Below are 25,209 nucleotides of genomic sequence, written 5' to 3'. Positions count from 1 at the left end.
ATTTGTGATTTTTCATTGTCATGTTCTAGTAAATAAAAGCATGTGTTCATCCAATGCACAATTTTTAGACAAAAAAAGCGAAGAAATATCATAGAATCACCAAAGACGAAGACCAAACTATACATAAATTATCACCTTGAATAAAAAAGTAAAAAAATAAAGCTGTGATGAAGCATATTATACCGTTTTGTTTGCCTGTCACCATATGCTCTCACGTGAAGTACATGTCACTCACTAAAGCTAAAATATATGAGGAAATAGTAAACCCATTTGTCACGTTTAGTACTTTACAGATACATGTCTGATGCCTATTCCTACTTACATTTTACTAACACACAAATTCCAAGTAAATCGAAAATTCGTTTACAAACGACCGGTTCTCAATAGCTGCATAAGTTCAGGAAATCCAACAATGTGGCATGCAAGAGATCAAGGGGCAAATAGCCTAAGAACTTCCTGCTCTGTGACTCGAAATAGGACATGTCTGAACGAAGCTTGTGTTCCTCGGTGAGGCCATCGTCTATCGTGAGCCACCAAGAGATGCAACCTTGGGTATCATCAGGGTCTACATGTGCCACCAGTCGAGCTATCTCGCCCTGCTCCAGCTCGAACGCCAGTGATAAGAAATCTCTGTTTGCTTTGATGCCGACTGCGAGAGCTTCCTCATGCAGCCACTCGATGATTTGGCTAGCAACCTATAAAAGGATTTTTGCCAACATTACAACATACATAGATAGCCACATAAGAGTTATAGTACATCTACTTGTCGGGACCATACTTGTAAATAGATAGCCACATAAGAGTTATTGTACATCTACTTGTCAGGACCATACGGGCCGCGCTATAACTTCTAGAACAGTGTCACATATGAAGAAAGTTTGTGTATGAATTAGTAAAAGCACCATTTGCAACTCAAAAACATGTTCTATAGTTAACGTTAAAAAGAGAAAACGTGACCATTTTCATATATGATTTGAGTCTATACCACAGAGCAGATTGTGCAATGTGCAAGAACATACAAGTTGAAACGGTTCTAGGTTTCAACTTTGTGACAAGACCCCTTAACTGTAAGCCACATTGCAAAAATATTATGATAACAGAAAGTAGGCACTAAAATTTTTAAGATGCCATTCACATACCTGCTGAATAAGTATAATAGGAAGATCTGCCAAGTCACAGTCGTATCCATTAATAGAGCTGACAGCTTCAGATTTTCCTTTGAAAAGACCTAGAATATTAGGAGCACCTTCACCATGTACGCTAATGGAATCATCAATCACCACAACCTTAGTCCAGAACTGGGATCTTACGACCTTCCCGTTGCCAGTGCCGGGTGTCTGAATTTGGCTAGCAGCATGAATGATGGATTCAGGAATCTTCATTGAAAGTGTCCATGAAGATGTCCGAGAGTGCCAAGTTGGATGAGAAAATAATTGGACGTACGGTGTCCGGTGAACCTTCAAGTGCATAAAATACACTTAGTCAGTCTGTGCATAAGAACTTAATCCAGATTAATTAAAAAAATTTATAATTATTGATGGATGATCGTTCTTAGTAAATTTAAGAGTAGAATTTATGTTATTTGGGATTTATAATGTCAAGTTGTCAAGAACGAGATGCAGTACATACCAGATTTTCCAGCATAGACAGGACCTTATTTGAGAATATTCTGTGAGCAAGAGACATGCAGAAATGCCCTAGTATGCTGGAATTGTCCTTCGCTGGCTGGCCAGGAATTTGACTCTTTCGTAAAGGCATGGCTTTGGATTTTGCTCTGACAAACACATACTCATGAAATAATTGTCGCAAATAAATCTCAAAACCAAGTTGTCTTGGGACCCTTGATCTCTCTGTTTTATCAATAGCTTTTCCATAATCTTGTTCGTCAAATGACTCCACATCTACATTTGAAGTTTCTACAGTGTTTACTTCCGATGCACTACTTATTTGCTGATCATCTTGACTGGATGAGACGAGTGAAAGGGAAACAGATGCTCCTTCACCAATGCTTAGGCGCAAATAATTTTCTTTTATGCCAGTCAGGTTCACATGCAATGAAGGACTACATGCTTCACGGTTTACCAAATCAAACACCTGAAATACATTATTTTAATAAAAAAATAATATAAAAATTGATGGAATTATATTTTAGCACAACCTAATAGTACGATATAATGAGATATACATAAAAGGAATATAGACCTGCTCATCATGTATTGCTCGATGAACTTCACGTAAGGTTAAATGCATTTCCCTCACACGTTCTTCATCCGTTGCATGTTCCTTCACAGGCATTGGAGAAGAACCATTGGATTCTGCTTGCGTCTTTGTTTCACCAGGTCTTGTCAACTTATGAGAAGGATTGAGTCCAAGAAACTGAAACTGAAGAGAGTGGCATGACTCACGGGGTACATTCACTGTGAGCATTCCAGCTGCATCATGCTCAACAGGAATTGTAGACATGGAAGATGGACGAAATACAGAAGCCAAATCATATAATGAACTGTCAAACAAATCAATATAGAAGCCTTCATTGCCAGAGGCAGCTGCAACCAATCGATGTCGTTTAATTTTCCAATTTTGCTGCAATCTGTCATCCATTAGAAAATGCAATTTTGTTAGTGAGGATGAGAAAAGAGATTTCCACTAGCTTTATGTAAATCACACACTGGAAGAACAGAAACATATGGCTTCTTCAAGCATTTAGTAATTACCTAATGAGGGCCCCATAAAATCTAGCCTCTCTTGCTACTTGTTCCTCCAGTGCTTTGGCAGATTGCTTTAAATATTTTCCAAGACCCTGCAGTGTAACATAAGACCTTAACCATACTGCACCATAGCATTAATGTGCGAAAACTATTTTCATTAAAGCACAAAATATGCACAAACAAGAAAGAAAAAAGATGTACGAAAGTTAGAGGTCATTAATAAAGTCCTGCAAAAGTAATTCTTGTATGAGTCGTATGACAAAGACAACAACTTACCCGGAAACACTGTAGCTTGGTTGCAGTAGACACAGCAAGGTCAGATAGATGTTCATTCGGCAACGGCTTTGGCCGTGTCATTCCCGCAACTGTTACAGCATCATTGGCTTCTACCTGTGTAAATCACATCAGATTTATATTACAATCTTTATAGGTTCTAAGCTCTTAAGAAAGGCATTGTTTCAAATACAAGAAAAGAAAGAAGTTTGTGAAGGAAAAGGAAGCATCCACAGACTACGCAGACTGAAAAGACAATAGGGTGGAAACTTATTACTCCTTCGGGTAGCCCAAAAGGCTTGGATGGTTTAAACAGGTAGTTCATAACCATCATATAACCATAAATCTCTAAGACTGTAACTAGTTGAGCAAGCACACAAAAATCCTAGGCCTCTGGCCAAAACCAAACTAACAGGTCTGCTGAAACAGGCTAAAACAAGATAAATCATCACCACCATATAACCATAAATCTAGACAACATCATGATTTACTCTAAGAGTGGCCTTTAGTAGCAAGACATTAGTCTTGGCATATGTATTCCCAAAGTTAAATTCAAGATAAGTAAGACATGGATGCAGAGATGCTCATGCTCTATAGAAGAACAACTTCAATTGAGCCTTTGTATAACTAACAAGGACCACTCCACGGAATTACATGTCATATACACACTAGATACAGAAACAAGCAATAAAAAGGAAGGGATTAAAACTCTTTACCGTATTAATGAGATCAATTATGACGGAGAGCTCTTGGTGAGCTAGCTGCAGATTCTCCACTAAGCTCTGCCATTGCCATTGCTGCTGACTGGATGTTGCACCATCCTTGGCACTCGCACCTTCACTCTTCCGCTTCTTGCTCGGATCCTCTCTTTCCACTGCCCAGGCGAAGTCTATCCTCCTCACCAAGTTCACTCTCTTTTCATCATACCCCACATCCCTGCCACACACACACCAATATCACGCCAATCCATCTGAATTGAGATTTTTTACCTAGTGTGGAAAGTGAAACTGACGTTGGGAAGTGTTCGAAGCCATTTTCCTCGATGGCATCGAGCCGTTTGATTGGAAGCTTGTCTAGTGAAATTTCAAGATCCCCGTCCATTATTCTTGCTTAGATTTCCAATCAACAATTCCCAGCGCAATTGAATCATATAATAGAAGCCAGAAGGTGGCGTCGCCGGTGACGGTGACGGGGGGCGCTGATTTTCGCCGGAGTCTTGGAGATGGAATGGAATGCCGAATAGGGTTTTTTTTTCTTCACATTTTAAATTTTAATTTAATTAAGTATTTTTTTACATTTAAAATTGGGCTGGTTTATAAAGATTACTTGGGCCGGATTCTGTTTATTGGGCTGAAATTGAGTTAAAATAATGCACAGTTGTGTTTTTCATTCCGAAAACAAAGGGCTTCCTTGAGAGAGATAAAAAATTTGAAAGTGACAGTAAAGAAGAGAGGGGCGGAGGATAAAATGCTGACGTGGGCAGGGTTTAGGACGTCGCTTAATCCGTCCCATTGTGGATGCCCTAAAATATTGTGTGAAGTGGATTATAGATTTATAACGAAACTATAACAGTATTACTCACATATTTTAAATAATCTATCAATGGGGTAATGTGATACTAGAAGATAAATATTCTAGGTCCTAGTGTATCTTTATACTAAAGTTTATAAATATAAAATTGATAACCAAGACTTTTCCTTCAAAATAAAGTGGAAAAGAAATTTAAATTAATATTGATTGGAAATAGAGTATGGTAATTGTGCGAAAAAGTGAATATTAGTATATTGCCAAACTTTGTTGTGTTATTTTCGAATGACCAATATGCAAAAGCAAGAAAAGTATGTTGGATAGTTTAGATTATTTAATTAAAAGTATGTGGTATTAAGTTCATTAGAAATAATTGGATTATACTCTTTTGAAGAGAGTCTTTTCTATGTAGGAAAAAATTATGGGTGAAATAGACACAACAATTTGAGGCCACAGCCACTGTCTTTTTTCATACCCCCAATTGCTCAAGCTCAACCCTAATTTTTCCATATCAAACCCTCACTCGAGCTCACCTCGATCGCCGATCTTCCTATAGGCGATCCTTCCTCATCTTATCCCTCCGATTTCCGCCCTAGCTCACTGCTCACTGGTTCGATCTCGGAGTAGATGACGAAGAACTCGCCGATTTCACGACGGAGTTGATGGACGCCCACAGATATGCCTCAACTGCGTAGCGGAGCGCGCAGAGGCCGCAGACCCGCTCCCGAACGGAACAAGGGGAAAGCCGCTCGAGCTGACAAGGAAACCGTGCCAGCTGCTGGGAAACGAGCTGCAGGGAATAGAGTCGACCCCGCCGCCGCAGGTGGTGCTGATAAGGAGAAGGAGGTTTTGGTGGGGGATTGTGGTGGTGGAGGAGAGCCACATGTTGATGCTGCTGTGAAGGAAGCGACGTCGTTGAAGGTCGGGGAGGATAATAATAACAAATTAGAGGAGGTGGGAGAAGACGTGGAAGAGAAGAAGATGGATGAGTGTGATAGTGGCGGTAACGGAAGTAAGGGGTTGGGTGCTGAGGATGAAGGAAGCACTACTCCTATTCCCGAAAGGGTTCGTTAATTTCATACTTAATTTTATTTTCTAATGTTTGATGATTCTATAATATGTACTCCACATTAAGATAAAACAGCATTATGCTTATAATCATTGTCTTATGTGGTTGTGTTTAATGTTATTAGGAGTTTATTTTCGGGTTGCATGTTAGAGATGTTGTGTATGGTGGATTTATGAACCAAAGATTTGAGTTTTAGTTTACTTCTTACATGGCTAGCAGCTGAAAGGTGTGAACTGATTGAGTTGTACCCATGAATGCGTATGCGTATACATTGTATTTCTGTTTTTAAGTACTTTAGATGAAAAAATACACATACTCTAATATAAAAGTATAAATTTCACATATTATAGGAAGTTTCTACTCTTTAGCTTCCTAGGGAGTTTACCTCAAGTGAATTAATGATAGACACATGAAAATTTTCTCATATACTATTAGGAAGTTACTTCTGTCTGAAGAAGTTTGCTCATTTAATTTTGTTTCCTCTAAGAATCTGACAGAAAGCCGATAGAGGCATATAGCTTATACATGTCATATTCAGCTTACGGTTTCAATTTTATCTCTTGGCAACAGGTCCAGGTTGGTGGTTCTCCAGCTTATCGAATTGATAAGAAACTAGGGAAAGGTGGATTCGGCCAAGTTTATGTAGGCCGGCGAATCAACCCCCCAAACCCAAATGAAAGAAATGGCCCAGGAGCTGTAGAGGTACATATTTGTTCCCTGTTACTGGCAGCTTTGGCCTCAGTTTCTGCAAAGAATATCTCTCTCAGTTTTATCTCTGTTTAGGTTGCTCTGAAATTTGAGCACCGTAGCAGCAAAGGCTGTAACTATGGACCACCTTATGAATGGCAAGTTTACAGGTGAGTTTTGTATAAGTTCCTATGTCTCTGTTAAATTTTGCAAAATATGAACTTAGTTTACTGCATTCTTCCATAGTGCTCTTGGTGGTAGTCACGGCATACCACGTGTGCATTACAAAGGACGTCAGAGTGATTACTATATTATGGTATGTGCCTGAAACTCAGAATTTTTTCCACTTCTTCACACACATGTATATCTTTTCTTTGCTGGTATGAAGAGTTTCTTTGTACTTTGTAGGTAATGGATATGCTAGGTCCTAGTTTATGGGATGTCTGGAACAACAATTCAAATACGTGAGTCAACAATTTCAACAGAGTTATTTTTGCTTTCTGGTTTACTTTACAGTCTTTCACCTAACATTTAAATGACACTTTGCAGAATGTCAATTGAAATGGTGGCATGTATTGCAATTGAAGCCATATCCATTTTGGAAAAGTTACATTCTAGAGGGTAAATATTCAACAATATTTGCAATTGTGGAATTCTTTAATGCACAATCTTAGATATTTGATTCATCAGTAATGTTAATATGGGCATAGTTGATTGGAGACTAGTGAATCTGCTATTATATTCTATCGGGAGTATAGACGATGCTACTACACATTCGCACTTCAGTTCAATCACTTACACTTACTAAGTTACTTGCATGTGTTTGTTTTTTGTGATTGGTCCTGAACCTGAGTTGAACTATAGTTGTATGTATGCTATGTTGCTGGCATTTGAGCATCCTACCAACTGTTACTGAATCACATTACCTAAGTTGAGGCTCTTGGATAACTTACAAGAGCTAGAGCTGTAAATGAGCTAAACTGTTCATGAGCTATAAGGATGTCAATTTTGTTGGAACTCAAAGATGACTATACTTGGGTTATATTTTTCAGCAAGCTAGATATTTTAAACTCAAACTTGGCTCTGTAAAAATTGACTGTAGCTCAAACTTTCTAATATTCAGTTTGGTGCAGTTCAACTATGCCCATAGCAAGAACATTAGTGTGGGAAGTCAATTGAATTGAATATGTGACATTAAGTGTCTCCACTTCAGTCAGATCTGACCTTTTGAAATCTATACAAGAGATCTGTGTTATGGGCCATTGTCTTGCCTTCAGTTCAATTATTTTGGTTGTAGTCCCTGGTTGTTTTTTCTTTTTTTTTTCTTTCTATTTCTATCAAACCATTTCTTTTCTTTAATTGCCTCAATACCTGCAGATATGTGCATGGGGATGTAAAGCCAGAAAACTTTTTGCTTGGTACACCTGGAACTGCAGATGAGAAAAAACTTTTTTTGGTTGATCTTGGATTGGGTAATATACATGCTCTGCTTCTTCTATTTATTTTATAGTAATACTTATGATTATAACAATAGCTACTCTTAACAACATTTTCTTGTTAAAATTTGCAGCTGTTCGGTGGCGTGATAATTCAACTGGTCTTCATGTTGATTATGATCAACGACCTGATGTATTCAGGTAAAATTACGACCATTTGTAGTTCTTCATTATCTTTTTGGTTTAATTTTCTTGTAACCTGAGTTTCTGGTTGATGCAGAGGAACTGTGCGGTATGCTAGTGTGCATGCTCATCTGGGAAGGACCGGTAGCCGTAGGGATGACCTGGAATCCCTTGCTTATACCCTCATTTTTCTTCTTCGAGGTCGCCTTCCTTGGCAAGGTTATCAGGTTAGTAATTGTGGATGTGACATGTGTGTTCATTAGGAGCATTTCACTCTTGATGCTTACTTTATCTTCTATATAGGGTGAGAATAAAGGATTTCTGGTGTGCAAAAAGAAGATGGGAACTTCTCCAGAAGCCCTCTGTTGTTTTTGTCCTGCACCTTTTAAACAGTTTGTTGAGTTCGTTGTTAACTTGAAGTTTGATGAAGAGCCTAATTATGCAAAATACATATCCCTTTTTGATGGGATTATTGGTCCAAATCCGGACATCAGGCCAATCAACACTGAAGGTGCTCGAAAGGTATATTATAATTTTACTATTTACAAGTTGTGTCTGTAAATTGGCTGCATTCATAGAAAATTTCCTTTATTAAACATATCTTTTACAATGTGAAGCTTGTATATCAAGTCGGACAGAAGAGAGGAAGGCTTATGATGGACGACGATGATGATGAGCAGCCAAAGAAGAAAGTCCGCATGGGAATGCCTGCTACACAGTGGATTAGTGTGTACAATGCTCGAAGACCAATGAAGCAAAGGTATCATCATGGTAACTCTTTTGGGTTTCTTCTAAGATTTTTTGGAGTAAGGGTTTGAGTTAACCCTGCATTTCTCTCGCAGATATCATTACAATGTTGCAGATTTAAGATTGGACCAGCATATTGAGAAAGGAAATGAAGATGGACTTTACATTAGCAGTGTGGCCTCTTGTTCAAATCTATGGGCCTTGATTATGGATGCAGGGACTGGTTTTAGTGATCAAGTCTATGAACTTTCACCTCATTTCCTTCATAAGGTATCAAATATCTAGCATGCCATAGTTAGCGAGTCTTGATATGACATTGCAGAAACTTGAGTGTCATATCAGTTGATTAATTTTTAACGAGGCCTAATCTCTTGTAGAGCATGATGTGTAGGCAGTGTGTCTTATTACTTTTTGCTTTATCAACTGCAGGAGTGGATCATGGAACAATGGGAGAAAAATTACTACATAAGTGCCATAGCAGGGGCTAATAATGGGAGCTCATTAATAGTCATGTCTAAGGGTTAGTGTTGCAATTCAAGGACTGGAGTTCTAATTTTGTACTCCTTTTGTTCTGCAGTAGTTCAGTCATTTTGCCATTTTGGTACTTTCCATGGCAGTGGAGTCATTTCTAATTTTAGAAATAATTAGAGATTTTAATTAAGTTTAGAGGACTAATTAAGCACCCTCTTATTGCCCTTTAATCATAAGTTTATTAATTAAAAAGGTGACCCATTCCCCAACCCTAAGTGACGCCTTCATTCTACCCCTTACACTCTCTCTCTGGACGATTTCTCACCCCCCCCCTTTCTTTCCGCCGTCGCCACTGAAACCATAATTTCGACTGCCCTCCAGAAATCGCACCCCTTCTCTCTTCCTCCATCTCGTCTCTCCATCCTCAACCCGATTCTCTGTTCCTTCCTCTCTACCCGAACCTTAAATATCTCTTCCTCTCTACCCCAACAAGTAGTGCTGGATCTACAAACCCAAGCTATGCTTGCCCGTTGCTGACAAGGATGGGTGGATTACTCCCCACCACACCCTCTATGGCAAGCAATCGGCGGCCGTGAGCAGGCAGGTGGCAGGGAACGAGTTCGCTGACCAGAAAAGGGGGAGGAGATGGATTTGTGAAGGGGTGTTGGCAATTTTAGTTGAAAATAAACATAAATTTGAAGATTGAATAAATATAATAATTTAATTTAATAAACTGAAAAAATTAATATATTATGTAAATTTGGATAGTTACATACAGCAAAAGACATTCGTTTAAAAAAAAATGAAAATAAAACCATCCTATCACTTCATCTACTTTATTATCAAACTCACTTTATCTCCATGCTGAAAAGAAATGCCTCCATGGTACGGAAGGAGTACATTTTTCTGATAATGTTTTGAAATGGGATTGCTTTGCGAGATGCAGGTACCCCGTATCTGCAGCAGTCATATAAAGTTAGTGAGTCATTTCCATTCAAGTGGATCAACAAGAAATGGAGAGAAGGTTTTTACGTTACTGCCATGGCTACAGCTGGAACTAGATGGGCAATTGTTATGTCTCGTGGGGCAGGTTTTTCTGATCAGGTATAATGTTATAGTTTCAGTGATGGCTGTTGTTATGAACTGATCCAAAGACAGGAATAGAGGATTTGCACTATTTGCTTCAACTTATGTTTCTTTTTCAGGTTGTCGAGTTGGACTTTCTGTATCCAAGTGAAGGTATTCATAGGAGGTGGGATTCTGGCTACCGCATCACATCAACTGCAGCAACATGGGATCAAACTGCCCTTGTTCTCAGCAATCCACGACGGAAACCTTCAGATGAAACACAAGAGACACTTCGGACTTCTGCTTTCCCAAGCACACATGTTAAGGTAGATTTTGTTTAAATCACCTTTCATGTTATTTTACCCTGTTTTCCATACTTCGTTCTTACAGTTTCTGATTGTCACTTTCAGGAGAAATGGGCAAAAAATCTTTACATAGCATCGGTGTGCTATGGGAGAACTGTATCTTGATGTCTCGTAATTTTGTTGGAGGAGGTTACTGGACGATGAAAGTCCTCTCTGATCAAACTCAGTTGTTATTTCCGTAATCAGAGGAAGGGGAGATCTTTGGTCTGTGGTCAAGCTGACTCGTGTTGCTCTAAGGACCTGATTTGTGCTTACTATTGCCATTGACATATAGGAGCCTGTGTAAAACCTCTGCACCGGGCTGTGATTATGTCTAAATGCTTTAGGAAAGTGTTAGAACTCCGACAAGTGTAATTCGATCATTCCTTAATGTTGTATAGTGATGGAAATTTAATGTTTGATGACAGTATCCAGCAGCTGTGTCTGTATTAGCAGTGCTTGTATATGTAACAGGTTTTGCAACCCAAGGATATGTTCTATTAAATGTACTTGTTTCTCTCCTCATTAGTTGTAACTATATTTCATATCATTTGACATGTTTCTTTAACATACTTCTCTACTCAAACTTGTGAATATTTTCACGTGAAGTTATTTTGACTTAGATTTTATATCAACTGGGTTTAAGATACATCCTTGTATAAATTGCTGTGTTAATTTATGGTTGATCTTTCCCTATTTGTACATGTCACTCTGCTAGGCTGTCTTTTGTTTGTGCTGGATTATGTTGTCCTCCTAAGTATTGGTGGATTGGTATTCCTTTCTCTCTTCTGGTGTATTATTCTGTGCTGCTATCTTCTGGTCTTTTTGTTGGATGGTAGGCAGAGAACGGTCCTAGCAAGTGTGCTTTTTGTCCTGCAGAAATCTCCATTTATGTTCGAGGGCTGGACCGTGAGCCACTGTGCTTCGTGTTCATGCATGGTTGGAGGTATTATACTCTCCACTGCACCATATTCATACATCGTCATGTTCATATTGAATTATTGATGCATATCTGTTTATAGCAGGACAAGAATTGTATCTCAATTTTGAAGTAGGATTGCAGTTTGTCTCTCAGTTTTCTCATTGATGCACACCATTCTTGGTCCGATCCTCACTGCTATCTCAAGTTTCGAATGATCAGACGGATGGTGAAAGGAACTACCGTCTACCGTTGCCTGTGAGTCTGCGTTTCTTTATTTATTTTAATTGACTCAACTGCATTGATATGCACATGGTAGAAGACTTGAAGGGAAATTTATTTTTTTGTTATGGTTTTCGGGATTACACCTTACATTTGGTTTAGAGTTGTCAAGTATAGTATATGTATGAGAGGAAATTTTTCAGTCAATTAGCATAATAGCCTTTTTATCTGAATATTTTCACATTGCTTGTGCTTTTATCCCCTTAGAGCATCCACAATGGATGCCCGATCGCGCGCCCGATCGGCCGAGATCGGGCTCGGGCGTGGTCGGGCATCCATTGCAGCCCTCGGTCACGCCCGAGCGCGACCGATAGTTCGGTCGCGCCCGATCCCGAGCCCGATCGATCGGGCGTGAGCTCGGGCGCCCATTGCAGAGGCGCGCCCGAGCCCGAGCCATATATATTTTTTTAATTATTTAACCCTAATTTAAACCACTATAAATACTCCATTTTCTTCACTTTTCACTTTCTCTTCTATATTCTCTCAATATCCACACTTTCAACAATGGATCCGAGTCAATACCCGAGCCCGAATAATGTCGACGACGATATGCCGATGTTTGGAGGAGGAAGCGGCGGCCGCGGCGCCCGGTGGCCCGGCCACGAAGACTACCGGGTTGAGACGCCTGGATCTGTTGAAATAATATATTTTGATATTTTATAGTAATTAAAAAAAAATTAAAAAACAATGATTTAAAATTGAAATGAAAAGTGGATAAGAGATAGGGCATGCACTAGGGCTCCACCATTGCAGAAAGATAGAGCATGCTGACGTGGCAACCACTAGGGCTCTCACTAGGGCTTCCACTAGGGCATCCATGGTGGACGCCCTTACAGTGAATAATAAAATCTAAAGTATGATATCCATTAGAAAGAAACATTACTAAAGTGGTACTACTACTAATGGAAATCAGACATAAATCTGATTGGCTTGCAGTTTCGCTTTAAGAATCTAATGCCTTTAATCAGTATACATGTATAAATATACTTGAAAAGATTATTCCAAAAATGGAAAATCTTGAAATGGGTAGAATGTGAGCTTTGAATGTTGGATGTGATGGTGGCAATGGTGAGTTTCTTACAATTCTATAATTTCTATTAATTTAAATGTTTGCAGTTAGTTTTTCTATGAATGAATATCCTTGTCTTAACAAGGAGTTGAAAAGCAGCATCCAACTTTAATTGGATTCCTCTTATTGAAGAGATACTTATATAGGCTTCTAACTTATAGACTACTACAACCTAGTGCGTAGAGCTACTGTGTTTATTACTACTATATTTTTGTTGCATTAATGAAGATTCTCACCCTATAAAAATTGGATTCGAATGTTAATTTTGACTGTATCTTATGTTTATATTACTCCTATTACAATGATAAAGTTCAATATTATTGTCAAGAATCTATATCCAAGTAAATTGAAGCCCATTTTAGTAGTAGTAATTTATTGTAAATACTATGGATTTATTCAAGAAGTCGAAATTCCTGACTGTTTACTTCACTCAAATAAAATTGAATATATTGACTTATTTACCACAAATTTAATTATTATATCAAATTATTTACATCATCTACCCATAACTTAAATTACTTGTAGTGGAAAATTGCAACCAAAACTAAGTTCAAAGCTATGCCGAAAAGCCAAAAGGAAAAAAAAAAAAAAGAGAATAAGAGAATTGAGTGCCCTTGGCACGAGGTTATCACGTGGGGATCACCACAAACGCACGTGACCCGGGCGGCACGTGTTTGCACGTTACAGATACTCAATAGCAAAATAAAAATATTAAATTGGTAAGAAAAAATATAGCCGTTGGATGCTCGACACGTGGCGATCATCACCGTCAATTTTGGTATTTCGAACACAAGCTTAGGCACTCACATGAGTTGCTGACAAATTCCCTACCTTCTGTCACGTGCAATTTGGACATTAGAGATTATTAACTTTCTTAAATATAGATTTTATTTCACTAGCAATACAAAACATAGATATTAAATAATAATTAAAGCCTAAATTAGATCTTGCAGGATAACAATACTAATTAAGTATGGTAAATTAAACAAAAGGAGAGTGGTTGGATACTTGTGAGCATTCTTGCTAAGAATCAAGTGGATATCTTAAACTAATTAATGAAGCCTTAATCATTACTACTACACTGCAATGAATAAGTTTTTTTTTTCTACCCAGTCAGTGAATTATGAAAAAAAAAGAGTATACTTTCTAAAAAATAAAAAAAAAAGAACATAATGAATTGTAAATATTCCTACGTAAAATTATATTTTCTCATAAAATAATGCATATTTTGTTATTTCTTCATTGGGGCATTTTTTTTGTATTTTACCTTATTCGTACACTTGTTTACAAAGAAAGCAAACTTAACTCATCATTATATATATACATCAATTAACATAAATTGTATTACTAGCAATCATCTAAAATATACTGTATTTTGTATTTTAGATAATTGCTACACCAAGGTATAAGTTATTTTGTCGATAAGAGATTGTTGAGAGATTGTAGCAATTATCTAAAATATGAGTCTAGACTTGTAAAAAGTTATTACTATAATTTTTTTTCTTACGTTGGATATGGAGTATATGACATAATTAAGACAAAGTGAGAAACTCGGGCCCAAGTTAACCTTTTTGAGTAGAGTAATTGTAATTTTAATTCGGTGAATAAAATATGGGAGAAAGGGTGTAGTATTATTTTGTAAATTTTCAACTTGCTCCTTCCGTTTCACTATAGCTGAGTCATTTTACTATTTCAGAAAGTTTCTTCATAGTTGAGTCATTTCCTTATATAAGGAGTAACTTTTTTCTCTTTCTTACGTTACTCTCTCTTACTTTATTCTCTTTACTTTATTCACTTTATACGTTATTCTCTCTACCTTATCCTCTCTCTTACTTTCTTTATTTATTTATTTAACACATCCAATATTCATTTTTAAAACTTTGTGCCGAAAAGTTTCGCCTCAACTATGGCGAAACGGAGGGAGTATTTGTTTTTATGTTTTAATTTATTTCAATCCATCTGTATGTAGCCGTAGGTTAAATGATGCAAATGAATTAATGAGAAATGTAGCACCACTATCCACTCATAGGGATTGGTGGCACCCAATAGCTTATCATGTATGGCCACGTGTCCCCAAAATTCAATGATGATATTCTAATTAAATCAGAGATAATCGAACAATGTATAGCTTTGTCTATTTTTGTACTACTCCATAACGAAATAAGTATCGTTTTGTAGTTTCTAATTAAACAATAAATCGGACACATTAACCTAATGCAGTCATAATAAATACTACTAGGATTTAAAGAGCTAAGTAATAAAAAACCAACTAAAAAATAAGTTAAGCAAAAACACATTTACTTCGTTGTTATGATTGCATTGATAGTGCACCATAAAACAAAAAAATAATAATAAGTGTATATAAATTATAATAGTAAAGCGAAATATAACCTTGTTGTTATGTAATCATCACTCAATTCTCATTTTACCCCAACATCACACCTCAATAGTGGTCCACCAATCATAGCAACCCATCACCCCCAAAACTTTCAAACCCACCTTTGCAAATTTAGGTGATGTGTTAGTGAATTTTGACAAAATACACGTTTATATTTATGCAAAGGAAAAGAATATAACTAGAATGTTATGCAAAAGTATTATTCATGGAACAAAACACTTGTCCCTCTCCCCAACCGAATAAAAACACTTTGTCTCTCCATCCCAAGTTAATTCACAAAATGTTGTCCAGCAATGAGTTAATTAAGTGAAGAGTGAATAAAATTGATAAATGAAAAAAATTGAGTATAGATAAAACAAGCAAAAAATTTATATCAAAAGATGACTAATTTAACTTGAGATATCCAATTAATGTGGAATAGGCAACTAGGTTACACTCCAAAATTAGCCATTTGAATTTTGACATAGTAGTTCTTAAACCGAGGCAACTACAAAATGACATTTCATTTTCTTTCAGTAGTACATATGCTTGTCTTAATCTTATCAAATTATAACGACCTCATTATAGTAATTCAACAAACTTAGCCGATAAAATTTAAGATCTTTATACTCCACAAATTACCCAATTCCTTAACTCCACCTCCTTTCCATAATTAAAAAAAATAAAACAAAAAAATAAAAATAATGTAAGCCATAATTTCCGTCGTCAAACCTGTCCCCTTCTAACGCAAATAAACCCCTCTCCTCACTTCTCTCCACCAAAACTTCACTCTCTCACTCCCCAAAAACACACACACATACTCTTTTCCGCTATTTTTCTCCACACTTTCCCCCCCTCTCCCTATCTCTCTATCTCTCTGTCTCTCATCCCACCAAACTTTCATTTGGTGTTGAATTGTGAGTGGAGAAATTGAATCCCAAATGGAACAAGCCGCCCCCGAATTCTTCGAAGCCGGCTACTACGACGCCGTCTTGACGTCCGAGAGGCGCCTCTCCGACGCCAAGAACGGCGACAATTTCATCGTCGACGACCTCCTCGACCTCCCCAACGACGACACTCTCGTCGCGGGAGAGGCCGAGCCAGGCCTCGACGCCTCCCCCGTCGTGGCCACCCTCGAGCCTCATGTCTCGGCCACCGACGTTGGCGGGGCCCGCGCACCCGCCCCAACAGCCGGCCACTACTCCGGCGAACTCTGCGTCCCGGTGCGTAATATTTTTAATTATAGCAATTGATTATTCATGCAATTTCATTAGACTCTAGAATTGCATGCAATTAGTTAATAGAAATTGAAATGAGATACTACTACTTACTATTACTTGAACTCGAATTAGCCATTAAATTTGGCATGTTCCTTTCTTGGGAGAAAATACTAAATAAGTACATTATAATATAAAAAGTGAAGGCTGCAAATTGAAGGAAGAAAGATAAAGATACAACAAAGAGTGTAGTGTATGTTACACTATTTAATTATGATAATAGTAGTATGTTACCAATTACCATCACATTCAATTTATTTCTATACTTACCACAATAAAATTTAACTTTCATATATAAATGTAATAGTTTTTCGAGTAATTTATTGAACAGTACGATGAATTGGCTGAGCTAGAATGGCTGTCCAATTTTGTGGAGGAATCATTTTCAAGCGAGGATTTGCAAAAGCTGCAGCTGATTCAAGGAAGGAAAGCCCGAAACGACGACGTTTCATCCGCGCTCCAATACCCGTTCCAGCCCGAAACCCCCAAGTCGGGCCCCATCCTGCGGCCCGAACTCTCGGTCCCCGCCAAGGCCCGCAGCAAGCGCTCGCGCGCTGCCCCGGGCAGCTGGTCCTCCCGCCTCGTCGTCGTGTCCCCGACCCGGCCCGCAGCCATCCCCGCCCTGTCTTCCTCGTCGGAGTCGAACGTCTCCGGCGCCGGCGCTGCCCGGAAGGCGGGGAAGGCGGCCGGCCCGAAGAAGCGGGATGGGCAGGACGGGGGCGAGGGGCGGAAGTGCCTCCACTGCGCCACTGACAAGACGCCGCAGTGGAGGACGGGGCCCATGGGCCCCAAGACACTCTGCAATGCATGCGGAGTGAGGTACAAGTCGGGCCGGCTGGTGCCTGAGTACAGGCCTGCAGCCAGCCCGACTTTCGTGCTGACTAAGCACTCGAATTCGCACAGGAAGGTGATGGAGCTGAGGAGGCAGAAGGCGCAGCCGCCGGCAGCGGCGCCGCCGTATATGCACCACCACCAGCATCAGAATGTGGTGTTTGATGTGTCCAACGGCGATGATTACTTGATTCATCAACACATGGGGCCGGATTTTAGGCAATTGATTTAGGATTAGTTTGATAATGATGATAAAGTTTTTATATATGGTGAGATTTGGACAAAAAAAAAACAATTTCTAAGAAAAAATTTATTTTTTGTCACAAAGTTATTTCAATTAGGACATTAATTCCTAACTTTGAGTTTTTTCTGTTTCTTGAATTTTGATTTGGAAGGAGCGAAAAATTAGAAAATAGGCTCTAATGTCCTTAGTACTCTTCTTTTAATCTACTATTTTGTTTTGCCAAAAGATTGGCAAATTATTGAACAATTTTTGTTATTTTTGACTTTTATATATCTCATATTTATTGGAGACTGTGTTGTCCTATTTTCTTTAATTTGTACACTTTGATGCTTTGCAAATAATCTAGGAATACAAACTTTGCATTAAAATAATTAAATAGTAGGAGTAGTACTATAAAGGGAGGAATATTACTCAAAACGAATGATCCTAGGCATCCCCTAATCCATAGACTTAGCCTACTTCAAATTTTATTTTATTTTTTTTCCTTAGATGAAGGAATCTTTATATTAATTAAAATAATATCACTGCACAGTTAGTAGTGATTTTAATAGTAACACCGAGGCAATGTACAGAATTATGCAGCAAGGATTACCCAATGTGTAGCTAGCAATGTGGCATGGTGCAGTATAATTATTGAAGCAAATGGCTTAATTAACATTATTGTATACTACTAATTTCCAATTTCTGCATTTGATCAGTGTCACATGCATTGGCAAAAGAGGAAAAGAAGATGAAAATATGAATTAAGTTCATTAATTCATAAATGCATTCCACTTAACACCGTAACTTTGTGTATTGATTTATGTTTCTCATGTGCTCATTAATGCTTCGTAAAATTATTTCAATATTTATTTAAACAAATAAAAGTAATAAATGGTTTGTTTGACATACAAGAGCAAAAAATAGTGGGCTTCCATGCATGTAGGGATATTTCCATGTTACTATAAAGGGCATTTGTCTCCTTTGAATGCTTCTTTTTTTTAATATTTTTTTTTAATAAAAAAAATTAGATAACTTTCTCAATCAGATTCTATTTAAGTTAGCATGGTTCAATAGCTTCATTTGGATTTGTTCAGTACAGTTAGAATAATAAACCAAATTCAATTACTTTTATTTTTCTTCAATTTTAAACCAAATCAACCTCATATCATTAGACCGTTTAATCTTGACCGAGCCAGCATGATCTGCATAACCCTAGGCACGCAGCCGGCATAGTTTCAGTATCGCCACACCATCAGCATTTTCCACACCATCGCCACATCATAATCATCTCGAGTGAGTAGTGAAGAAAAATGACACATAAGGAGTTCAAAGTTCAAGAATTGGGTGAAAATTTGCTTAAAACATCCAAATGCAACAAGTCTTCTAGTAGGCCCATCTTCCCACCCTCAACACATCGCACCCGAGCCCAAGTCAGGACTCAGGCTCGATGTGCACAAGACCTATAATAAGATATAGGAGTATATAACAAAAGCAAACTAATGACTAACTTGATCAATGAGACCATATTGTAAGACAAGTACAATGATTCAACACACTAAAAACACAGGATTTTCAGCATGCAATAGAAGATATTTTTGCTTGTACAAAAATGAGCCAAAGATTCTCTCTGTAAGTAAATTGTGAAAGTATACATTGTCTAAAAGGGAGACATGATCCATCAAACTGAAGTATCTTTCTTCAACCTTTATTGCATTTCCCCTCTCATCGCGGGACAGAGAGACCTAGTTCTGAAATAAGAAGGCAACGGTACATTAGGAGTAATGTTGCATGCCACACATTGTACATCACGGGATGCAAAGACAAATACTAACACGCAAAGGAAAAAGCAAAGAAATGGAACGAAATCATATGGCCCGGATTGCTATAAGCACAAAGAGTAACTAATAAAACAGAGCCTACTTCTTAACAATAGCTACGAATGGCAATGAGGTCGGATTCTAAGTTCTTGAGACTTAATGTCGAATAACAATGAATTGCTAAATCTTTGGCTTCGAGTGGATTGGTAGTATTCCACATTATACAGTTAGGACACATTGCATAAAAATTGTACAAATAAGCTTCAATCAAATGGATCACCGAAGCCTGCATCAACGATTCAACAAGGACAAGATTTCAATTCAAAGCAATAGGATGCATATGGAAAGAACCAAGAGGAAAACATAGTAATTCCAAAAGGTAAGTGGCCCATATTCCATACAGAGGAAAACATGAAAACTCTTACTCAAAACTTGAGCGCCGCAAACGTAGATACATGAAGCCTAACTAATCAGGTGGTAGGCAGGTTGCAGCACATTCCTTCTCCAATTGTAACAAAAGAAAGAGAAAAATACAAACAAAAAAGGAAAGGTATATGAAAATTTGGACGTCACTTTTGTTACAACAATCCCAAAACAAACAAAATACCAGATAAATATATCATTTGAAAGCATACAAGGCTATCCCAGACGACACGGCACACAAAAAGGTGATAGAAAATATATAAGGGATAAGGCTATGCAGCAATAGGTCTTGTTTGAAACGATATCTACAAATGTCTTTGGAATATTGTTTTCCAGATCTTGAAACTGAGTTTTCACTTTACCGGCTTCAAAGAAAAAAAGGATACTTCTACTAGTAAATAATCTTACCACAACAAACTGTTCTAACTCAAAACATGTGAGATCAAGCATCTCAATCAATGAAAATAACTGTAATAGAAACACTAAAAACTATCGAGTAACTTAATTATGCCAACTTCAAAACATAAACAAAGAACATAATAAGCAAAGGACTTTCAATGAATGAAGAAAGAGATAGTACAAAAAAAACTACAGGATCCTCTTTTATGACATGAAAAGGGACATAAAAAGAAGTATTCTTACAGAAACATTATAAAATCTATCAAACTCCAGGGTTGGCACTGGAGAGCATACCCTGAGACAAAGATCTGCAGCCCTTGGTGTCTATGCCTAGACAAGAGGTTAGCCGAGCCGACGACAATGCCGAGTGGAGAGGTAACAGAGATTGAAGCATAGCCATTTGAGGCAATGGACTGAAAAAAAAGTCCCAAATTCAAATACAAAACACACACTATCTCAAATAACACAAATTTGAAAATTAAGCCCTAAAAATTAAATCTTGAAAACATTAACAATGAAATCTATCTATCAATGATTATTAACTGAAGCCCATCTTAAATAACATAATAGTAGCACAAAAACCCAAATCTCGAGCTAAAATTCATACATTTCTCATAATTAAGGCATAATTTGATCAGTGCAGCCTAAAATTCGTTTCGAGAGAAAAGGGGCGGAACGGAATGTACCTAGAAAATGGGGATGGAGAGAGGCGCGGCGATTGAGCTGAGAACATGGGTGTGCTTGAGGGCTTCGAGAAGGAGGATTTGAGAAAGCTCATTGCTGGCCTTGAGATCGTTCTGCATCGAGACGCCATTGTTGAAGAGCGGTGGCTGGAAGAAAAGGTGAATTGAGGGTTTTGGAGAGGGATTAGATTTGGAAGAAGCTCAAGTGCGTTGGTACTCCGCGCTTCGAATGTTGTACATCGAGATTTGGGTCGGGTTCTTGTATATTTCACCTAATCTATTTTTTTGGCTCAAACACAATTTTATTTTAACATCATTTCATATATATTTCTTCTATTTTTGACTTTCAGCTTGAGTTCGATATGAATCAACCATGTTATTTGTAGTTTTTGGATATGATTATATGAAATTATGAATCAACAACGATGTTGTTTATGATTATATTTCTTCTATTTTTGAACTGAGACGCCCACTTTATTTAGGAGTATATTTGTAATCGAGTTGGACATGAAATACATGATTGAGAATTCGAATTTCTCTAATATGATCCAATTCAAAAATCCGAATTTTAATGAAAATTGAATCCATACCAAATCAAATTGTATAGAAATCCTAATTCCTAAATCCAACATAGGAGTATGAAATTCCATCCAAATCGAAAAAAGTTAAAATTGCATAAATTGTTGGAAACCATAGTCTTTTGTTTCCACAATTCAAAACCAAATCTTCTCTAATTTCCTAGTTGTTCGAAATGAATTGATAACACAAGAATACATGCTCCTACTTACAAAAGTGCATCAATAGAATAAGAAAGACATGACATTAAAATACAGTAATGATACAAAACCAGCACATGAATAACTGAACCAACTATACTGCAAATTCCACTAAAATTGAAGAAAATAACAACCAATCACCACCTTAATCAATTCAAGAAACTCAATTCATGTAGAAAACCATTAAAAATTAATCAAAGTAAACAATAATTAACTACATCAACTGAAAGAGAAAGAAGAGAAAATGCAGAAAGCACGATTTGGAAATCAGTCAGCAAGAACCAAATCAAATATGTTAACAGTAATGAGCGAGGAGGGAAGGCAAGAATTGTCTCTACATATTTAAAGAAACCGAAGAGGCCAAAGAATTCAGACAGTATATATATTCACCACCATCACATACGTTTGTAACAAACTCAGAAAACAAATCCTAGTTACCAGAAGACAAGGAAGCCGGATTACTACAGTAACATCTCTTTACTACATGCTACAAAAGCTGCAAAGATCGAACTCCAAATCCACCGGTAGCTTTGTTGTCAGATAACCTGCACACCTGTTGAACAGCCAATTTTGAGGAACCTCTGCAGCAATATGAAGGAATATTTTGAGAGAGCGAAATAGAAACACCAGTTTCTAACAGAAATTTCCTAATCAAATTAAATTAGTATGCAAGAAAATACTCCCTCCGTCCCCTATTAGGAGTCACTCTTTGACCGGGCACGGGTTTTAAGAAATGTAAAGAAAAGTTGGTTGAAAAAGTTAGTGGAATGTGAGACCCATTTTTTATATTGGTTTTATAATAAAATGTGAGTGAATTGAGTTAGTGGAATGTGGGACCTACTTACTATTTATGGTAAAAATGAAGTGTGACTCTTAATTGGGGACGAACCGAAATGGAAAAGTGTGACTCTTAATGGGGGACGGAGGGAGTAGTAAACATGGTCCAAAGAAACAATTTGGAATAAGTAACAAGTGCATGCAGATAGAACTCATAAATGTAAATACTTCTTTACAATGTCTAGTACTGTTATTATAACCACACTTGAATACTTTTCTCTTATATGCTGACGAGCAAGTGTGTAGACTGTAGAACATGGTGAGGCAGGCAAAATGAAACTTATAGAGCAAAACTCCACTTGATGCTAGGTAGCAAAATAGGTCCTAAATCAAAATCTCAAACTGAATCAGCTAAATCTAGTTTAGTGGTAACAGATAAACATCTTGATAATTGAAATAAGAACCCTATATGCTAGATCATGTACAATGCCTCTATTTACGATCCTACGATCCAACATAGGAAATGAATTTTGCTCCATATTGCATTTCTAGGTACTAGATCAACATAAACACATACTCCCTCCCTTCCATAGTAGTGGAGTCATTTTGACATTTTAGTACGTTCCATAGTAGTAGAGCTATTTCTCTTTTTAGTAAAAGTCAACACATTTCTTTTCACTTACTTAACACTCTCTTATTTTATTCTCTCTATTCTTTCTTTACTTAACTCACTTAACACAATTTTTCTTAATCTCCGTGCTGGAAAAAAATGTCTCCACTACAATGGAATGGAAGGAGAATAATTCAAATTAAATTATAGACAAATAGACTGATCCTGTTTTGACATTAGTAGTACAACATAAACACAATGCATATCCTACAAGTGATACAAATTCTATCCATTAGATAAATTCATGAACAAGTGCAGTATATTCCTCCCTGTTACTAAGCTTGTGTTGTTTAAATTCATGAATAACAGTGGTTCTAATCCATTAGACAACTGCAACACACATCCAGAACCACACACAGTGATAAACAATAATAATGGAGAAAGATAATGCAAATTATAATTTCATTTCTATAGAAACTAGCAGTAGAAAGCAATACACATAAACATATAAGAACATTGAAAGGCAAAAACCCCCTAATTAGCTTCACTAATCTCCAATTAGAGCTTATTAATCCCTAGGTTTTATGAATGGCACCTCAAAACTGAATAAAATCTAAGTTAAGAAATAACCTTGTTGATTACTGTTGCTGATTATGAGGGGCGTTCGGTGGCGGCATTCCCGGCCTAAACATATGCCCTTGCCCACCGGGAGGTGGCGGAGGGGCCATACCAGGCCTCGGCGGCTGCTGCCCAGGCGGAGGACCACCGGGCATTCCAGGCCTTGGGGGGCCACCAGGCGGAGGCGGACCCCTCATCATCTGAGGCGGCGGCATCATCTGCGGCCTCTGCCCATACTGCGGAGGAGGACCAAATCCAGCTGGAGGCGGACCACCGGGCCTGAACTGCGGCGGAGGCGGCATAGGCATCCCTGGCCTCGGCGGGAACCCTCCCTGCGGAGGCGCGACGGACGGAGGCCTAACCACCGGCGGCTGCTGCGGGTACGGCATCGGTGGAACTGAAATCTGAGGCGGCCGGGAAATCTGAGGCTGCATCATGCCGGGAGCCGGGCCGCCGACGCCGCGGACGGGGCCGGCTAGACCGGGCTGGGCCTGGGAGAGCGGGCCGGTGACGACGCCGCGGCCGGCTGCGCGGCCGATTCCGGGACCGGAGACGGCGGTGGCGGAGGCGGTTTTGAGGCGGGAGTCGTCGGGGGGAGGGGGGCCCTCGACGGTGAGGGAGATGACCTCCTCGCCGCGGAGGAGGACGAGGCCGAGGGTGCGGCGGTCCTCGCGCTCCTCCTTGGATCCTTTGGTCGGGGGCAGCTTGCGGAACTCCTCGCAATCGCCGAGGACGAGATTCATGTGGCGGTCGAAGGCCATGAATTTTCCGATGAGCTGGCGGCCGTCCTGGATGGTGACGCGCATCCGGTAGTTGATGTACTGCAGCATCTTGGAGCTCTTCGACATCGACATCTTCGCCGGTGGGGGCGAATTGCAGCCTCTCTCCCTACCTAGGGTTTTGAGTGTGTGTGTGTGTTGTGAGAGAGAAAGGGGTGAAATGGAATTCGGAAAAGAGGGAGAGCGTAGGGCTTTATATGAGAATTTAATATTCAAGGTAAATTAATTAGAACGAACTTTTTCACTTCCGCGTATAAATGATATAAATGATACCTGATTTTTATTTTATACTCCCTCCGTCCCCCTATTAGGAGTCATTTTTTTCCATTTCGGTCCGTCTCCAATTAAGAGTCACACTTCATTTTTACCATAAATAGTAGTAGGTCCCACATTCCACTAACTCACTTCACTCACATTTTATTATAAAATCAATATAAAAAAGTGGGTCCCACATTCCACTAACTTTTTCAACCAACTTTTCTTTACATTTCTTAAAACCCGTGCCCGGTCAAACCATGACTCCTAATAGGGGACGGAGGGAGTATCATTTTTGGTACCATTTACGTGCAAAAGTAAAAGATCAGATACCATTTATGTAGTTCACTCTTAAAAATATAATCCATGTGGCATTATTTCAACCACTAGATTTTCTAATCTAATGGCTAAGATTTAGTTTTAGTTTGGGATTGCTAATTAGTTAGCAATTGATCACTCACCCTCCTAGGAATATCTATATTTAATAAAATCTACTTAAAAATTTCTTTGATCACGTGTAATAATATAAATTGAATATTTCTCGCTCGATATGTATTAAGATAACTTTCAATCATACA

At 38.4% G+C, this 25,209-nt stretch overlaps 5 protein-coding genes across 8 annotated transcripts; 2 read left to right on the top strand and 3 right to left on the bottom strand.

Moving 5' to 3' along the window:
- Positions 1 to 149: 149 nt before the first annotated feature.
- Positions 150 to 4,228, bottom strand: LOC125190120 (mediator of RNA polymerase II transcription subunit 17). Its single transcript, XM_048087323.1, has 8 exons — positions 3,994 to 4,228; positions 3,698 to 3,917; positions 2,985 to 3,098; positions 2,715 to 2,800; positions 2,203 to 2,590; positions 1,630 to 2,094; positions 1,140 to 1,457; positions 150 to 695 (listed from the first exon to the last, which is right to left on the bottom strand). Exons 1-8 carry the CDS (start codon positions 4,080 to 4,082, stop codon positions 381 to 383), a joined length of 1,995 nt encoding a protein of 664 aa, XP_047943280.1. The 5' UTR covers positions 4,083 to 4,228; the 3' UTR covers positions 150 to 380.
- A 701-nt stretch (positions 4,229 to 4,929) lies between these two features.
- Positions 4,930 to 11,038, top strand: LOC125188194 (casein kinase 1-like protein HD16). The gene is made up of 16 exons (XM_048084953.1): positions 4,930 to 5,573; positions 6,148 to 6,279; positions 6,361 to 6,434; positions 6,511 to 6,580; positions 6,673 to 6,728; positions 6,814 to 6,885; positions 7,642 to 7,736; positions 7,835 to 7,901; positions 7,981 to 8,110; positions 8,187 to 8,405; positions 8,501 to 8,643; positions 8,726 to 8,900; positions 9,060 to 9,150; positions 10,048 to 10,205; positions 10,307 to 10,495; positions 10,580 to 11,038. Exons 1-16 carry the CDS (start codon positions 5,187 to 5,189, stop codon positions 10,637 to 10,639), a joined length of 2,118 nt encoding a protein of 705 aa, XP_047940910.1. The 5' UTR covers positions 4,930 to 5,186; the 3' UTR covers positions 10,640 to 11,038.
- A 4,857-nt stretch (positions 11,039 to 15,895) lies between these two features.
- Positions 15,896 to 17,800, top strand: LOC125187765 (GATA transcription factor 9-like). Its single transcript, XM_048084396.1, has 2 exons — positions 15,896 to 16,383; positions 16,769 to 17,800. Exons 1-2 carry the CDS (start codon positions 16,102 to 16,104, stop codon positions 17,498 to 17,500), a joined length of 1,014 nt encoding a protein of 337 aa, XP_047940353.1. The 5' UTR covers positions 15,896 to 16,101; the 3' UTR covers positions 17,501 to 17,800.
- A 1,177-nt stretch (positions 17,801 to 18,977) lies between these two features.
- On the bottom strand, positions 18,978 to 21,090 carry LOC125187512 (protein NONRESPONDING TO OXYLIPINS 2, mitochondrial). Of its 3 annotated transcripts, XR_007170618.1 has the most exons (4): positions 20,820 to 21,090; positions 20,377 to 20,546; positions 19,737 to 19,810; positions 18,978 to 19,242 (listed from the first exon to the last, which is right to left on the bottom strand). XR_007170618.1 is itself a non-coding variant. In XM_048084113.1 (3 exons), exons 1-2 carry the CDS (start codon positions 20,945 to 20,947, stop codon positions 20,396 to 20,398), a joined length of 279 nt encoding a protein of 92 aa, XP_047940070.1. In that variant the 5' UTR covers positions 20,948 to 21,087; the 3' UTR covers positions 18,978 to 19,242; positions 20,377 to 20,395. The 3 variants fall into 3 exon arrangements, 2 of the variants coding, with proteins under 2 accessions (XP_047940070.1, XP_047940071.1); XM_048084113.1 differs by lacking the exon at positions 19,737 to 19,810 and having other exon boundaries at positions 20,820 to 21,087; XM_048084114.1 differs by lacking the exon at positions 19,737 to 19,810 and having other exon boundaries at positions 20,428 to 20,546; positions 20,820 to 21,085.
- An 860-nt stretch (positions 21,091 to 21,950) lies between these two features.
- On the bottom strand, positions 21,951 to 24,557 carry LOC125190165 (small nuclear ribonucleoprotein-associated protein B-like). 2 transcript variants are annotated; one of them, XM_048087377.1, is made up of 2 exons: positions 23,610 to 24,557; positions 21,951 to 22,173 (listed from the first exon to the last, which is right to left on the bottom strand). In XM_048087377.1, the coding sequence occupies exon 1, from the start codon at positions 24,449 to 24,451 to the stop codon at positions 23,618 to 23,620; it is 834 nt and encodes a 277-aa protein (XP_047943334.1). In that variant the 5' UTR covers positions 24,452 to 24,557; the 3' UTR covers positions 21,951 to 22,173; positions 23,610 to 23,617. The 2 variants fall into 2 exon arrangements, with proteins under 2 accessions (XP_047943334.1, XP_047943333.1); XM_048087376.1 differs by having other exon boundaries at positions 21,951 to 22,145.
- Between the last annotated feature and the right edge of the window lie 652 nt (positions 24,558 to 25,209).

This window comes from Salvia hispanica, chromosome 5 (assembly GCF_023119035.1).
Source record: "Salvia hispanica cultivar TCC Black 2014 chromosome 5, UniMelb_Shisp_WGS_1.0, whole genome shotgun sequence".
NCBI lineage: Eukaryota > Viridiplantae > Streptophyta > Magnoliopsida > Lamiales > Lamiaceae > Salvia > Salvia hispanica.
Note: the sequence above shows the minus strand (reverse complement) of the source record. Positions and strands in the feature narration are given on the sequence as shown.